This window comes from Nelumbo lutea, chromosome 3, assembly GCF_056320005.1.
Source record: "Nelumbo lutea isolate HS-2025 chromosome 3, American lotus-T2T, whole genome shotgun sequence".
Lineage (NCBI taxonomy): Eukaryota > Viridiplantae > Streptophyta > Magnoliopsida > Proteales > Nelumbonaceae > Nelumbo > Nelumbo lutea.
This window is the reverse complement of record NC_142686.1, coordinates 31,057,345-31,075,239: the sequence shown is the minus strand read 5'-3', so window position 1 is coordinate 31,075,239 and position 17,895 is coordinate 31,057,345. Positions and strand designations below refer to the sequence as shown.

Here is a 17,895-nt window from a genome sequence, read left to right as displayed (position 1 = left end):
TTTAATTGTCTTTTAAAAACTATATTTTATTAGGATGAATGAATGAATTCTACATGCCTACATTCAACCCTCCATCGTCCCCTTGATAACCTACACAACCACCAACAAGACCATCAAGATCTCCCAACATCAATGCCTATTAATAAGCCTTTCTGGAATCTTGAATGCAAACCTCTCTACTTCTCTTATTCATTTTCTTCACTTTGTTAATGGGCCTGACCCAACATAACCCCATCTTCAATCTGGAAAAAACTTTCAACACGAAAGTGCATTGATTTCTTTGAGATCTGAACCTTCTTATGGCATTAGGAATCTTCTCAATATTCTTCAGGTCCAAAGTACCACATTCTTTTCAAAGATCTGATCTGTTACCATCTCACCATTCCTTTCAGGCCCATCCCCTTCAACTCCAGTTGCTTTCGTTCTATCTTGGATCTCATTATTCCTTTCATTGCTGCAAGCCACCTCATGAACCAACCAATTCTTTTTCTTTACCATTTAAAGGTCCGCAAATTTTTTCTTCCAATTCCATAAAAGCTTTCCTTGCAAGTCCCCCCCCCCCCTCCTATAAAGAACAAGCCCAAAGATTTACTAACCTCCACTTCAGTATTCACCATTGTTGGTAGTGTGATTATTCTCTTTCTTCTACCTCCAAAAATACCTTTCTAGAGAAATCCTCTCACCCAAGAAAGAGCAAACCCAATTTTTTTACCAACTTGTACCTCTCTATCAAGTCTCAACCAAATTGATTAGTCCATTCTCCTTCTCGTTCCTTGCTTGGAAAGCTACACCCTTATGAGTATTCTCTGTCCTATCACCATTTTCCTCTTCTGAGTAACCTTTATCTTCAAAATTCTTCACTTCTGAATTTTCAATAGTTGGCTGTAACCTACATTCCAAGTTCCAGCTCTCATCTCTTACCATGTTTTCAAGTTCAAGCATCAGCATCTTTCCTTCGCAACCCATAGGATCTGACCCTTTACAATCAAAGAGCAAGAACCATCCAATTAGGTCCACCCCTTCTGTATTGTCCTTTAAGTTGGTATAGTCAAGATTTTATCACATATATGCTCCCTTGTTTCATCTCCTTCGCATCTTTGGATGTATGCATTTTGTTCATTAATTATCACCAAACAAAGATTAACTTGATCCCAAAGCTGTCAAATGTGTATTGTTGGGCTACTCTTGTACACAAAAAAGGTTATAAACATTGCTGCATTGTCATTTTATCTTTGTTGATATAACTTTCTTTGAATCTGTTCCTTACTTTTCTGATGAAGGTTCAGTTGTTGCTGATGTTTTGACAGATAATCCAACTTGTTATGGGCCCTATTGTCTGTTAGTTTTTTTAATTTTTAGGGTAAATCCCTTAAACCTCCCCTCAACTTTGACCTGCCCTTAAACATCACCTGACTTTAGGGGATCAAGGGACTTACAAACCCCTTCTGTTACTTTTTAAGTGGACAGAGACATTAAATGTCCATTATGCCCATACTAATTCCTCCTATCAAGTTAATAGATTTTTCCTAATTCCAACTTTGCCCTTCAACTGTTAATACAAGTAAATATGTTTTAGTATTTCATTTTTTATGGCATAAATAAACCTGCTTTTGGGTGAAGAGAGTCTTAAAGGTATTTTATTTTTTATTAAAGATTAAGGGTATTTTTTGTTAAAGGTTTAAGGGTACTTCAGCCATCAAACATTTGATGATTTGACATAAGGGAAAAATTGGCATTATGATATGTTTATATCCATGACATCAACAATTGCTGTTAGATTTCTAATGGCAAAGTAACAGAAGGGAGTATAAGTCCCTTAATCCCCAAAGGTCAGGGGATGTTTAAGGGCAGGTCGAAGTTGAGCCATTGAGGGGAGGTTTAACACCTTTTCAGAAGACCCAAGGAGGTTAAAGGGATTTACACTATTTCTTTTTATATTCTTTGTGTTTGTTTATTGTTTGGTTTTCTTTTGTAGTGTAGTGGTCCATGAGCCTTACTTAAGTTTTATAGCTTTCTTATTGCATGCCGCCCAAGCAGGGGTATAATTGTATTATTCTTATTCGGTTATACCTGTTAATGACAAAACAGGTGAGGACTCACATTGGCTCCCACAATTGGGTGTTTTTTCTTGTCATTCTCTCTCTCTCTCTCTCTCTCTCTCTCTCTCTCTCTCTCTCTCTCTCTCTCTCTCTCTCTCTCTCTCTCTCTTATCCTGTTATCCTCTTTTCGTCTACTTTCTCCTTCTTTCTCTATCAATTTTCTGTTATAGTTAATGTTTTTCATTGCTGCAAGAGACAAGTTGGTACCAATGCAGGGTTTCCTACTCTTTTTTCCAGATGTGAAGCCCATACACAACTAGGATTAGCAGTGTGCATGGAGAATTGAAGTGGCTGATCACTTCTAATGTTCTTACCTGATTTTTTTTTTTTTTGAAGATTTAAGGAGAACAAGTCAATCAGTTTGATGCCTAGAAGTGATCCCTAGATAGTGCAGCCTAAAAATCAAGAAAAAAGAATCAGAGATTTTGAAGCTTGTATAATTGAAGGCTATAGAGCTAACCAGAAATTGGTACTCAGATATTAACCAATCAACATTTTCTATTGTTGAGATCAATAGCCATTTGAGTGGATGAAAGCCATGCAAGATGAAATAGAGGCCTTGATAAAAAATGGACATAGGACATAGTGAATTTCACTAACAGGAAGGAAACAATGGGTTGTCAGTGGATGTTCACAATAAAGTACAGAGCAGATGGATTACTTGAGAGCTACAAGGTGAGAGTCGTGAGACCAGTGACTAAAGGTTATAAACAAACTTATGGAGTTGACTGTTTGGAGACTTTTGCACTGGTAGCTAAATGAACTTAGTGTAAGCTCTTTTATCTTTGGCAGCATCATATTCTTGGCTATTATATCAGCCAGACATGAAGAATGCATTTCTTAATGGAGATTTACATGAGGAGGAATATATGGAACTTCCTCTTATGGTGGTTAGAAGCATGATCAAGTTTGTAAGCTTAGAAAGTCCTTGAGCAATTTCCTAGAGCCTAGTTTGACAAATTTTTCAATGCATTAGTCAAGGACAGTTTCTTGTAGGTCCAATCAGATCATAATTTATTTATTAAAATAAAATGTTCCTTTCTAAGGACATAGGAGAGTTAAGATACTAGGTATTGAAGTGGTCGGATCCAAACAGGGTATATTCAGCTCTCAAGGTAAGCATGTTTTGAACTTATTGGAAAATATAGGGAAGCTAGAAATTAAGCCTGCAAATACACCTATTGATCCTAACCACAGGCTAGGGTCAATAGCCTGTCGTTATTGATCCTCCCCATCCTACTATATTCTTCTTTGTTTCCCTTAGTTGATTGGATCAAATAAGAATACTTGAAATCCTTCCTTCTCATTGGCACATTACAAGAATTGGATATTTGGATTTATCAAGAAAGAAAACAGATAAGTTTTCATAAATAAGCACAATAATATAGATGTAAATGTTTAAGCATGAAACAGAGAAACCTGTTTCACGGAAATTCTTTTAATGCAATGTGAAGCTAACCTAAACATGGAATTATTCTGAGTGTGTTACACAGGACAACCCATTTCATGGAAATGCTTACACTCAATTCGGTTAATATGCAATGTTTTCTTGAAGCCAATCCAAGCACATCATTATTATGGCCATTTCCTGCTTTAATGCAATGTGAAGCTAACCTAAACATGGAACTGGCAAACATTTCATGAAAATGCTTACACTCAATTTGATTAATATGCAGTTCTTCCTTGAAGCCAATCCAAACACATCATTATTATGACTATTTCCTGCTTGTTGACACCTTACATGATAGCTGATGAATTTAAACTAGCTACCTAAAAGAAAACTCCAAATACATGAATAGAATTTGTTATGCATCCAAAGAAGGGTACAATGTCATGTAATCATGTAGAAGTATATTCTCATGCACACGTTTGATAAGCATTGTTCCAGCAAAACAAACATGGCCAAGCAAGAATCGAAGAAATACATCGATAATGTATTCCATATTTGAAAGAAACAAGTAATCAAAAGCCAAAAGAAATCTAGACAGGGACGATGCACTTGATGTCTTAAGTGCAAAGAGATAGAATAGTTTCTAGATTGTCGAAGAAATAAAGACCCACAGCAGTTACCTGTTAGATACTGCAGTTCCTCGACATATAGTAGAAGCCACTTGAGGGCGAGATGAGATGAGAGAGCGTTGGTTCTGGAGCTGCAAAGGTGGACAAATTAATAAGCCAAAGTCACAATGAGAGAGAAGAACATGACCAAAACAAGACTACCCTCCCTTTTACTCAAACCCACTTCGTCAATCATGACCAATAATCAGAAAATGAGAAAAAAAAAAGTAAGAAAGAGGAACCTTGAGATATGAGAGCGGCAAGTGTCGCCTGTCTGTGAAGAAGTTAGCGGGGAGGAGAGTAGAGGCCCTGCGTGACGGGCAGGGGAGATAGCTCGGTTGAAGTTGAAGTCCTACGAGAGCGAGGCTGGTCTCCATTGAAAACCGTTTCTGAGTTTCTGCGTGAGCTAAGGGAGAAATGGGGAACTCGAAAGAAGCGTGGAAATTGAGCTTTGCCGGATCTGCTCCGAGACGAATTCGAAGACGACAGACTGAACGTCCAGGGGATTTAGTCAAAAACCTCTGTATGACCTTATATCTAAGATCAAAACCGTTGGATTGGCATATCTTCTCTTTATATAAAAGCTAAGGTGGCTTCATCGTTCCACGTCAGTGGGCCGTTATTTTATCAAAAAGTGAGAACAATCCTACCAACTCAACGCTCCCAAATTCTGACAAAACTGCAGCCGCACATAACGCTCACAAGTGAATGGGAGGTGCACTGCGTGGGGCGCATATGTGAATTCCTGTATTGGTAATGGCATATTGGGACAGTATTTAGAAGCATATCTGAACTTTAGACTGCATTTGTATTTGGTTGCGGTTGCGATACATATATATATATAATTTGCATAAATACCCTCTTTTGGGTTCAAGAATGCAAAGTGAGTTTACAGTGTAATCCGTTTTTATACTGTTCTTGTTTGAAATCTGTACAAATTGTGGGAACAAACACTAAATGCTCCAACTGCCTAACGCTTGAACTTTTGGTCAAACATGCCAATCTATAAATTGTTTGCATTGATTATCAAAAAGCACAGTTTTATATAAAAAAAAACGGGTAAAGTAATGTGCTCTCCTCACGGTACAAAAAGTCAGAAAAAACATTTTGACCTCTTAATCATTGCATTTTTGTATGACAAGGTCCGAACATAAATACCCCAATTCTATGTTTGTATTGGAAACAAATGCAGCCTTAATTCTTTGGGCCAAATTCACGTTGGTGCCTATAGAGTGCACCCCACAATGCATCCCAATTATGTAATGGTACATCTCCACATGATATATGGGATGTTCCCAATGCATGATAAATGTGCATGTGGGGTGGCAAATGGACTAGATTTGGTCTAATATGATCTAGTCCAATGTGATTCCAATATAATCCAATGAATATTTTCGATCATTTTGGACCAGTCCAATTCAATGCCCGGACCATCAAATCTATTTAAATTCATTTTGTTTTAGATTGGTTTAAGCCAATCCAATATAAATTTATTATGGATGGATCAGGTCCAATCTAATCTAATAAATATTTTGATCCAAATTAGTCCAATCCAATATGTCTTGTTAGTTTATCCAATCCGTCCAAATTGATTTTGGATTGGATAGGGTCCAATCCAAACCAGTCCATTGACACCCTTAGGCGCATGTGGGGTGCCAATTTGAATTCTCATGGGGCCCGATTATGAAATAAATTCCCATCCTAGACCCTAATCTCCGTCGGGGTTAAAAGTTGTCCTCTATCCTTGATCCCCGACGAACATATGGGGACTTGAATCCCCAAATTTTTAATTAACAATATTTTTTGAAAAATAAATTTATTTAAAACAAAAATATATATATATAGGATTGGGTGGGGTTGGGACTTCATTCCCCATCCCCAACCTGATGGGGTCAGGGAAGTCAAGTACCCAATAGAGATGGGGAAATTGCCATCCCTATACATTCGAAAATATCTACTTATACTTGAAATGTTGTGGAAGGTTTTTTATTGATAACATATCCCAAATATATGTTATCAATATATTTTGTGGAAGGCCTTTTAGGATTTGCTCCTCAAAAAAGCGTGCCTCACATCAACTTCACGGAATATCTCCCCATGAATGGCAATGTACAAATGTTGGAGATATTCCCAAACAGTAATTGGATTTGCTTCTCATATAGCACACCTTACACTGACCTTACAACTCTATCCCATTATGTATTGAAATATCTCCCCATGAAGTTCAGATCTGCTCCTCACAAAGCACACCTCACACCATCCTCTTAGTGCATTGCAAACGTGCATTGGGAACACCTTCCCATGAATGATAACATGATGTACGGGAGATGTTCTCAATGCACAGTTGTGATGCACTATGAAATACGCTCTATGAGGTGCAAATCCAATCTCCTCCCTATGAATAACACAGAATGGGAACACCTTCATAGGCACATCCACCGTGCATTGGGAACATCTCTTGTGAATAATAATTTATAAGTACGGGAGATGTTCCCAATGCATGGTAGGATGTGCGTGTGAGGTCAGTGTGAGGCGCCTTGTGTGAGGAGCAGATCCGGTCTCAAATAACACTACAAAGTATGGGAGATGTTTTAGATATATGGATGAGAGGCATTGTGATGTTGGTGTGAGGAGAGTTTTAGACCCGAGCTCTCCCAAACATGGGAAGATTTTCCCAATGTATAGCTAGATGTCATATTCCTAGCGTGTTCCACGTTTTTTTTTTTTTTTTTTTTGTTTGCTTTTTAAGTAAAGAACTTTTCTTTTGCACATGGCGCTTTTGTTTTTAAGGGAAAATTCCTTATTAGTACCTATATTTTGGGCCTAGTGTTATTTGCTCCCCGAACTTTAAAATGTGATAATTTAATACCCAAATTTAAAAAAAACGTGTCAATTTAGTACTTGTTGTTAACTAGTTGTTAAGTCAAGGTTTTTAAAATCGACCCGAACACCAAACTGGTTAGGGGTTTGGTTCCTAGGTTGAACGGTCCAACCGTTTGAACCAAACAGACGACCCGTTTTGACAAAAAATAAAAAATAAAAACCAACCAAACCATTGAACGGTTTGAACAGTCCGATCGCCCGGATCAACGGTTTGCTGACCAAATCAACAGTTTTGGGGAAATAACGGTTCTAGGGTAAAACAAAACTAGTCACCTGACCGGTTCTTGATTTTTTCGGACCGATCGTCCGATCCAGTCCAGTTTTGAAAACCATGCATTAAGTGGCATTTGAAAAGATACGAATGCCCTTTGATCAAGTGTCATCTAATTCTCTTTATGAACCATCCAAACATTGACAAAAAATGAAGTCCCAAATTCTTGCCTTTTGTATTCAATAAAGTTGAGGTCATGTTTTGTGGGTATTCAAGAAGAAGCAAGAATTTGGGATTGTTCATCTTTTATCAATGTTTGGATGGTTCATAAAGAGAATTAGATGACACTTGAAGAACATTTGTGTCTTTTCAAATGCCACTTAATGGCTGATTAACAGATTGATTAAGGACATGTACTAAATTGATACGTTTTAAAAGTTTAGATACTGAATTACCGCACTTTAAAGTTTGGGGACCAAAATGATACTAAGCCCAAAGTACAATCACTGATTAGGAGTTTTCCTTGTTTTTAATTGCTACTTTAATTATAAAACTAATTAATTGAGGAATAAGATGGCGTTATAAGTGGGTAACTTTTCTTTTGCTCAACTAAGCAAAGAATATTGAAGCAAACAAAAAATCTAAGCAAATATTATTTCCATATTTAATGCATAATCTCCTCGTTTAAAAATTAAAAAAAAAACTAAGCAAAGAATATTCCCATATTTAATGCAATCTCTTTGTATAAAAGTTAAAAAACTAAGCAAAGAATATTGATACTACTCAATCTGAGGTAGTGCATGAATCGAGGATAGCAATCAGATAATCATTGCTGGCAGGTCGGGCCGAGCTTTAAGGATGAGGCCGCGCTTCAAGATCCATAATCAAGGAAGAAGTCAAAGGCCCGAGGAATTACCCCCGTGTAAATACTCCGACGCTCAAGTCAGTAGGAGGTGGTGGATGGCCGGGCCGAGCTATAGGGATGCTGGTCTGGGCTAATTAGCAGTGTGGGTGTTAGAAGTCAAGGGTTCCTTACCTTGATCATGGAGTACCATTTTATAGCCAAAGGGTCCATATCCTGATGGGAGTAGGTTTCCAGGGAAGTTGGGGAAGAGTTCCCCGCCGAGGTTACAGGGGGTAGAGTCCTATTCCTCAGTGGAGTTGTCTTCCCATCCCTATCCGCTAGGCGGGCTTATTCGTGAGGGGTGTAGCTGACATGGTCGACGGGATCATGGTGATGTCGTAGCCTAGCTGGACTGTGCTGAGGTAGCCGAGCTGTGATAGATGGCCAAGGGCCTCATGGTCAGTTCAGCCATGTCCCCAACACCACTCCCCCAGTTCTGAAGCCAAGGGATGAGGTTTTCCAGGTTCGTTGCCCAGTTGAGGAACTTCCGAGCATGCGTATCGTCTATGTCGTGTTGGTCATTTCCGAGGAGTCCTCCAATCGTCGGTTGCAGAACTTAAATAAGAATCAAAATTTTGGTTCCCGAACCACTCCCCCAATTCTGTTGTTGAGGAGGGGGAGTGCTCGGCCAGACTACTGTGCAGCCTTGTGGCCGTAAGCTACCTAGCCGAGGATTTGAGTGGCCTAGCCAAGGATCTGTGTCGAAGGCTGGACTGGTATTGCGGGTCTCCGCGTCGAAGGTTGGACCGGTACTGTAGTTGAACCGGTGCAATTAATGGGCACAACCGCTGCCTACCAAGGGTGTCACTTCAATTTCTGAGGCTTCCTATCGTACGTTATTGGTTGCGTTGGTTGGCCTTCAAAGGTATTGTCAGCGGTGCTTCATCTGCACCGTTGATCTCTCCTCGGTCTGTGCCCCTGATGGTTATAAAAGGGAAGAGGGGGGGCTCTATCCTTAGTATTTCTTGCAAGAGTGTTTGGCATTCACTGTTTGACAGATTCGTCGGTCACACAGTTTGGCAGATAGCTCAGCGGATAGCTCGGTAGCTTTCACTCTTCAGCTCCACAAACTGTCTGGTATGTCCTCTTCATCTCGTCGGTCCTCTTCCTCATCCGGATCCTCCAGTAGTTCTGGTTCCAGCTCTTCTCACGGCTTGACCTACGAGCTTGAGCTGAGAGATTTCGTGGCTGCCGAAGTTGAGGAAGCCAAGGCTGGTCCCTCTAGGATGAAGATGGAGCTTCCTTTTCAGGCAGGTCACCAGTTCAATACCACACCCAGGGATATGGCTCGGATCTGAGCCACATACACAATTCTCGCGAAATACCAAATTAGGTGTCCACTGCCCAGGGAGATGGCCACTGATGCTCAACCCGGTGAGCTATGTGTTTATGAGCACAGCTTGGAGGCTGGGCTAAGGTTCTCATTGAGCGAGGGGTTCGCCGAGGTGCTAAACTAGTATAGGGTGTTGCCAGTGCAGCTGATGCTGAACTCCTTTAGGTTTTTGCTCAGCCTTATGTCCTACTGTGTCGTCTGCAATATCGAACTAACCCTAGGGATATGAGTTTTATGCTCCAACTGAAACACCACCAGAAGGTGTACTATTACTTCTCCACCCGACGGAATATTTGATTGTTGGTCGGGGCCCCTTCTTCTGTGAAGCACTAGAAGGAGTTTTTCTTCTTTGTGCATATCCCTGGGGTCTCCCTTTTCCTGCCGAGCTGCGAGGGTCGAGGATGACTTTGTTGCAGCCCCAATGGTTGGCGCTTACTTGGGAGGAAAGGTCGGCCTTGAGCAAGATCTACGAAATCGATGTTATCGCGTACACATGCTCAAAGATGTTGATGCTCGTCGGGCTGATGAAAAGGGTGGCCGGTTTGTTTCCTTTACTTTTGTTTGTTGATTTAAGAGTTCGACAACGAGAGGTCGAGGAGGACGACGTTGTCGTGGTTGACCCCGAAGGGGTTCGTCGTCTCGCTGGTGTGTCGGTAACTGAGGCAGGCAGCAGCTTGGGTCTGCACATGCCGAGGTGGTCGGATTGGTAGATGATAATCTAGAGACACCCGGGGTTCCCGAGTAGTTACTGCGGGGAATCATGACAATGTCCACAACTCAGGAATCGGTCAGGGTCGGTAGTGGAACCTTGGAGTGTGCTGCTGCGGTCTACTACTCAGGTAAATTCTCTTCTTCTTATTCCTTGTGTTTTTCTCTCCTTTTTGGTATACTTATCATATTCGTTTGCAGAATGCTTGTGCGGCGGTCATGCTGGTTGATCATCTCTGAGACGTTCGATCATCGTACGAGCGAGAACACTTCGAGTATCTACAACAGAAGGCCCAGTTGGCCAAGCTCCAGGCTGCTGAAGAGCAGTCGACCGCGCTGGAGAGGGAGGTGGTCGAGGCACAGCTGGTTGAGCAGGTTAGTCTTGTCTGGGAGCTGAAGTGGGAGATCGCCGAGCTTAAGGCTGAGCAAGACAGGTTGAGGCAGGAGGCCGCTAAGGAAGCCGTCAATAAGTACAAGGCATCGGAGGAGATGCAACTGCATATGGACGAGTACACCGAGGCTTCCTTCGCGGTTGGGTTCAATCTTTTCTGATGAAGGATCCTTCGTCGTCACCCAGAGTTGGCCATTGAGTCCCAAGGCTGGGATGCCTTTGATCCAAATTCTCCGCAAGGGTCCACTGAGTGAGCTGAAGATGAGGTCGAAGCCGTTGTCGGTGTTGTTGATTCTGCCGTCGAGGATTGTTCGGTTGCCTCCTATGTTTATTTTTTTCTATGCTTGTTTTTTTTGGGCTCGGTATGCCGAGCCTTAAATGATGTATTGAATAGTTTAGTTAAATGTTAATGTTTCTTTATCTGATCATGTGTTGCTACACTTCTTATTGGTGATGCCGCCGTGTAGTAGAATGCAGTTGGATACCTCGGTCTGCCCATTGCTATGAAGTCGGTGTACTGCGGTAGTCCGGCGATCAATCCTTAGGTCGGCATAGAGGGCCTCAAACTTCTTATCGGTGAACTGTGTTCCGTTGTCTATGATGAGCACGTGCGGGATACCAAAGCGACAGATGATTCCTTGCCAAAGAAAGTTTCGGGCATTGTGGATGATGATGCATGCCAGAGCTTTGGCTTCTACCCACTTCGTGATGTAGTCCACTACTACGAGAAGGAAATTCTTCTATGCAACCGCGGTAGGAAAGGGGTCGAGGATGTCCATTCCCCATTGGGCAAACGACCATGGGCTGACGATCGGCCTCAAAGGAGCTGCAGGCTGGTGATGGAGATTAGAGTGATGTTGGCAAATATCGCACTTTCGGACTAACTGGGTGGCATCCTGCTTCATCGTTGGCCAGAAAATACCCCTGTCGAAGAGCCTTATGGGATAGTGTGCGTGTGTTGAGGTGATCTCCGCAAATTCCCTCATGTATTTCCCTATGGACGTAGTCTGCCTTGGCTAGGGGGAGGCACTTCAAGTATGGAAGCGTGTGGGAACGGTGGTAGAGTTGACCCTGCATTAAGCAATACCTGGCTGCTCTGTGTTGGAGTCGTTTCGCTTCTGCTTGATCCTCCAGGGAAGTGCCCTCTCGAAGATACTTGATTATGGGGTCTATCCAAGATGAGCCTTGTTGCACTAGAAGGATGAGGATGGCTAATGGTGCAATGCTCGGCTGGGCCAGCGTGTCTAACCCGATAGTTGAGTCAAGGTCGGTCTGCGGTGAGCTGACGCCCTTTGGCTCGAGCGTTCTTGGCTTGAGGGATCTGCTGGATGTTGAAATGCTCGAGCAGCTGAATAAGCTCCTGTACCTTCTTTAGGTAGCTCGCTATAGAGGGAGTCCAAGCCTCAAACTGATCATGGATTTGGTTGACCACGAGCTGAGAGCCGCTGAAGGCTTCGACTTATCATGCCCCGAAGTCTAAAGCAAGGCGAAGCCCAGCAATCAGGGCCTCATACTCAGCCTCATTGTTGGATGCTTTGAACTCGAACCTGAGGGCATGTTCCAACACTACGTCGTTCGGGCCAAGGAGGATAAGGCTAGCGCCACTGCTGGGGGTAGTGACGCCGGTTCCTCAATGGTAAATGTACATTCTGCGATGAAATTTGCCAATGCCTGGGCTTTGATCATCGACCGGGGTGCATACTCGATGTTGAATTCACTCAGCTCCATGCTCCACTTGACTAGGCGGCCTGACACTTCTGATATTTGTAGCACCTACTTAAGGGGTTGGCTGGTGAGTACTCGAATGCTGTGGGCTTGAAAGTAGGGTTGAGTTTTCTGGCTGCGGTGACGAGGGCCAGAGCCAACTTTTTGAGATTGGAGTACCGGGTCTCTGCGCTGCTGAGGACCTTGCTGGTGTAGTAGATCGGCCTCTGTGCCTGGTCCTCTTCTTTGATCAGTACTGAGCTGACGACCTCACCCCCGACCAAAAGATAGAGCAATAGCTCGTCTCTTGCAGACTCAACTCGAAACTCCAAGCTCTTAGATAATATTTGCTTAAGTTGTCAATGTTCCACGCACGGGGAACTTTCCTCCCCTCTAGCGTTTTGATCTTGTACATACCATCATCGATCACCTTAATAATTTTGTAGGGGCCTTCCTAGTTTGGACCTAACTTTCCCATGCCATAACCCTCTTGAGTGCCAAGTTGCCAAGTCGAAATTAGCATTTCTTAACTCGGGCGTTATAACATCGAGCTACTCATTGCTAGAATGTCATGGTCCGAATATAGGCTAAGTCACAAACTTCTTCTAGCAGGTCAAGGTTAATCTGCAACTCATCCTCGTTAGCCTCCTCATCGTACGTCTTAGACTGCAAGGTCGGCACATCGATCTCGGTTGGGATGACAACCTCTACCCTGTATGTTAGGTTGAAAGAAGTCTCGCCAGTCGTTGTCTTGATTGTAGTTCGGTAAGCCCAAAGGACATTGAGCAACTCGTCCATCCACAAACCCTTAGCTTGGGAGAGTCGAGCTTTGAGTCCGCGGAGTATCGCATTGTTTGTCACTTTGGCTTGACTGTTTTCCTGAGGATGATCCACCGTAGTGAAATTTTGTTGGATTTCCATCTCAATGTACCAATTTTGAAATTTTGTCTTCGAACTTCTTCTCATTGTCCGATATCAGCACCTTGGGGAGTTTGAATTTTTAGATGATGTTCTCCCAAAAAAAGTTCTGCATGTTTTAAGTTGTGATAGACACCAGTGGCTCGGCTTCCACCCATTTCGTAAAATAGTCAACCGCAATGACCAAGAACCTCCTCTACCCGGTTAGAGGTGGGAAATGACCAATGATATCTATCCCCACTATGCGAATGGCCACGACTTGGTAAGGTAGCTCAAGTTGGCAACGAGCTGGTGTGGTATGTTAGCATGCCGCTAGCACTTGTCGTACTTCCGAACTAATTTCAGTGCATCCGCCTTCATTGTAGGCAGTAGTAGCCCTATCGTAGCACTTTCTAGGCGAGCGCCCTGCCCCCAAGTGTCCTCCGTAGAGACCTTCGTGGATCTTGCATAGCACTTGGCTTGCTAGTTGGGCGCAAGAAACACATGAAGGGGAGCATGAATGACCTATGATACAGTTGCTCATCAATGATTACATAGCGAGCTGACTATTGCTCTACCCTCTAAGCTACATCGTGTTCTGCAGGTAGGGTCAACAAGCGGATCCATCCAGCTCGGCTTTGCAGCCAAAACAAGAGCAACCTCTTTTGCCACCTTCTTTATGCTAGGTTGTGATAGGTATTCATTGTAGACTATATCCTCTTTGTAGTATTTGTCACACCAGCCAACTTCGAGAGCACATCGGCTTCGGTGTTTTTGGACCTTGGCACTTGCTGGATGTACCAAGAGTGGAAGTTGGGTAGGAGCTCTCTAACCTTAGCCAGATAGGCCAACATGGTGGGCTCCCGGGCCTTATATTGCCCATTCACTTGGTTCAGCACTAGCTGCGAGTTGCTCGACTCTACGAGGTGTTTCGTGCCAACCACCTTAGCTAGTGATAGCCCAACTATCAGTGCCTCATACTCAGCTTCATTATCTGGCACTCGGAATGCGAACCAAAGAGCGTACTCCAGTTTCACCTCGCTAGGTCCATAGAGGATCAGTCCAACTCCACTTCCGTGTTGGTTGGATGAGTCGTCCACATGGAGGATTTAGGACTCGTCGTCCCATGTTGGGGCGGGTGTCTCATTGGTTGATGCCTACGAGGTGGTCATGGGCTCAACAACTTCAAGGGTCGCGTGAACATGCTCGACGATGAAGTCAGTTAGGACCTGCGTCTTGATTGTTGGGCGCGACTTAAACTGGATGTTGTATTCACTGAGCTTAATGACCCATTTTGTTAGCCTACCCGAGATCTTAGGCTTATGGAGGACTTGCCTCAGGGGTCGATCAGTTAAGACCACGACGGTATGGACCTAAAAGTAAGAGTGAAACTTACAGGTTGTTAGCATTAGCAAGAAGACCAACTTTTCGATGTTCGGGTACCTAGTCTCCACGACATGCAGGACTTTACTCACGTAGTAGACAAGTTGTTACACTCTGTCCACCTCACAAATTAGGACTGAGATGACTATCTCGTCACTCGCAGAGAGGTACAGTTTGAGCTCATCCTCGAGTTGCAGCCTACTTAACAAATGTGGCGAACTGAGGTACCTCTTGAGCTTATCACACGAAAGCTGGAACTCTTCAGTCCACTTGAAGTCTTGGTTCTTTTTTTTGGCCTTAAAGAATGGAAGACATTGCCTAGCCGACTTAGACATAAACCAGTTCAGGGCGGCTATCCAACTTATTAGCCTTTGAACTTTTCTAATCATCCTAGGGGGTCTCATATCTAGGATGGCCTAGATTTTATCCGGGTTGGCTTCAATGCCATATCGGTTCACTATATACCCAAGGAACTTGTTCGACGTGACCCCGAAGACGCACTTGTTTTGGTTGAGTTTCATGTTTTATTTTCTTAGAATGTCAAAATCGCACTTGTTCGGGTTGAGTTTCCCATAGACAATGCCAATTGATGGTGCACGATCTGGTGCTCCTTATTGGCAGATAGCTCGAACATTGGACTGAGTAGGTCACCTGGTTGAGTTGCAAGAAAGTAATGATTAGAGTATTTGGGTTGCTTCACTTGGGGTGGGCACTCTGATGCTTAAGTTAGCGAAGAGCTATGAGAGAGCTAAAAGCGAGAGAACTAGAGAACTAGTGAATTGTGAGAGCTAAATTGGGTGTACCTTTCTGTGAATGGGGATGCCTTTATATAGGCTAGCTACCGTGAGGCTCATGAAACGTGACCGAGATCTCTGACTCGTTTGATTCAGAGATAGTTTCACAAGCAGATATGGACTCCTCATAAGTGGATAGTGTCTATTCAATTGCGTCTGAAGTGGGCAAGGTGATAACCGACTCTTCCGACATGGCGTCGTGATCCCAAGGAAGTCATAGATGATAATCTACTAAATGGGGAGGTCACTCGGCACATCAGGCAGGTCGCTAGCTAAACTCGGGCCAAATTGGCGGAAGTAGGTCACCTCTCACGCGGACCTGAAATCTTGCTGGGCCATCCACAGTTCGATCTATCAAGATGGTGCCAAGGTCATCAGGATGGATACGAAGTGTTTGAAATGCTCCCAAAGTCTGCTTACATGATACTAAGATGTCATCTGACTATTTTGAGGTACCACATACACGTCATTGGAGGGACAAATTAATCGCCTCTCATCAGATTTCATGCCTCTAGAATTGCTAGATCCCCATATGTTAATCTATGTATAATAATGAGCCAATCATAAAAAATTTTTATTTTAAAATCTGACCATTGAATGAGAAATGGTGGTGTCAAATTGAATATAAACATTTCATTTAAAGGCACTAACTAACATAATATTGCTCAAACCACTTATTCAATGCCTAGTAAACAAAAGTAAATAACTTTCATGCTGGTGCTTTGACGTGAAATGCCATTGGGTCTCTAAATGTTTTAGCCTCAAATAACAATATGGTACCAAATACTATCTTAATTCCGAAAAAAATAATAAAACAGTGCATCACAATGGTACCAAAGTGAAGGCGGCAAGCAGGGGTTTAGGAATCAAAGGCGAACCGAATGCTGAAAGTAGCTTGAATGGGTTTTATTCGAGAGATGGTCAAAGTGACCATCCATTTGCAAAAGAGATGGTCACATGTGCTTTTGGTGTTTTTTTTGTATTTCATAAGGCTCCATTCGGAAGGAGTACAAATATAAATTTGTAGAGTGCAAAACCTTATATTATATTTTATTTTGTATGTATTTGCGCTATACATATTTGTATTTGTATTCTTTCTAAACTGAGCCAGAGGAAGTAAGTGGCACAAGAAATTGGGCTGTGTTGGGCCTAGGCTATGGAGGGGATTGAGTCACCAAGGCACAACCCAATCACTCAGTATAGCATGACCTGGATATTGGCTTGGCACACAAAATTATAGCCGTTAGTAGGAATGTTAATGGGGCAGGGTGGGGACGGGGAGCCTCTCCCCATCCCTGTCCCCGCGAAAATCCCCATCTCCATCCCTGTTAACGGGGACCAGGTTATCTCCATCTCCATCCCCATGGAGATCGCCATTCCCTCTGATTTGTTATAATGTCAACCGTTTCATTTTTTTTGTTTTATTTAAAAAATAAAAATAAAATAATTAAAATTTATAATCCCATTAAAAAGATTCAAACATATTCAACCATATTTTTAAAATATTACCATATAGACATGTGTGTACATATATACATATATAAACGTATTCGTACATATATACATATATAAAAGCGGGTATCCCATTGGCGTGGATCAGGGTCCTCACAGTGTAGAGAGTGCTCTCCCCGTCCCCTCCAACGGGGACAAAAATTTCCCCACCCTCGTCCCCTGTCCTTGTGGGGGGGGGGGGGGGATCATTCCCATCCCCGCCCAATTCGGGGCGGATCCCCACAGGGATTGGGAAAATGGGGAAAATTGCCATCCTCGTTAGGGGGGGGCAATGACTATATTTGTCTTTTTAGGGTATTTTAGCTAAAATACACTCAACAGCTATAAACAACCACTAGGGAGTATTTATATATTTTGGATCATGGGGCAAAAAATGACTTAAATGCCCCCAATAGCTATATAACAGTTAGTTTTGAGGGTATGTAAGTCAAATTACATGTAACCCCTAAAATTGACGAAAATACACCTTCCAACAGCCATAAAACAACTGGTTTTAGAGGGGATTTTGATTAAATTAATCCCCCCAATTCCTATAAATACTCCAACCCTCCCTCATTCTCACCACAACAACTCTCATACTCTCTTACATACTCTTATACTCTATTACTCTCTACAATCTAAAGACTCTCATACTCTCTTAATCTTTCAATTTTATTTTTTATTCTAATATCAAAGTTTCAATAATGCAGAGTTTGCTTCAAGTGTCTCAAGTCTACAAACCAAATATTGCAATTTGTGAGGCTTAGAAAGCTTCATAAGTTGAAATCAAGGACATTGGTAGTTGAACTGAGTAGTAAGCAATATACTAACTTTATTTTTTTTTCTAGATTTTAATTTTCATTACAATGGTCAGCAATTCCCAAAATCCTATCCATTTTGTTGATGAAGCCAAATCTCAATATGAAAAAATCGAAAATATCAATGCCAATAATGTTGCTGCTCCAAATTCCAGCTTTGGTAATTTCTAGTATTCCCAAGATAAAATGAGAAGAATTATATAAATAGATTTTACATGCTG

General features: G+C 42.4%; 1 protein-coding gene across 1 annotated transcript in view; it reads right to left on the bottom strand.

The window, feature by feature from the left end:
* Window positions 1-4,904, bottom strand: part of LOC148864009 (branched-chain amino acid aminotransferase 2, chloroplastic-like) — a 58,688-nt gene extending 53,784 nt beyond the window's left edge. Inside the window, exons 1-2 of the mRNA XM_088980947.1 lie at window positions 4,400-4,904; window positions 4,170-4,249 (exon numbers count right to left, since the gene is read on the bottom strand). Coding sequence (XP_088837073.1) covers window positions 4,170-4,249; window positions 4,400-4,534 — 215 coding nt within the window. The 5' untranslated portion in view covers window positions 4,535-4,904. The remainder of the gene's footprint in view (window positions 1-4,169; window positions 4,250-4,399) is intronic.
* Between the last annotated feature and the right edge of the window lie 12,991 nt (window positions 4,905-17,895).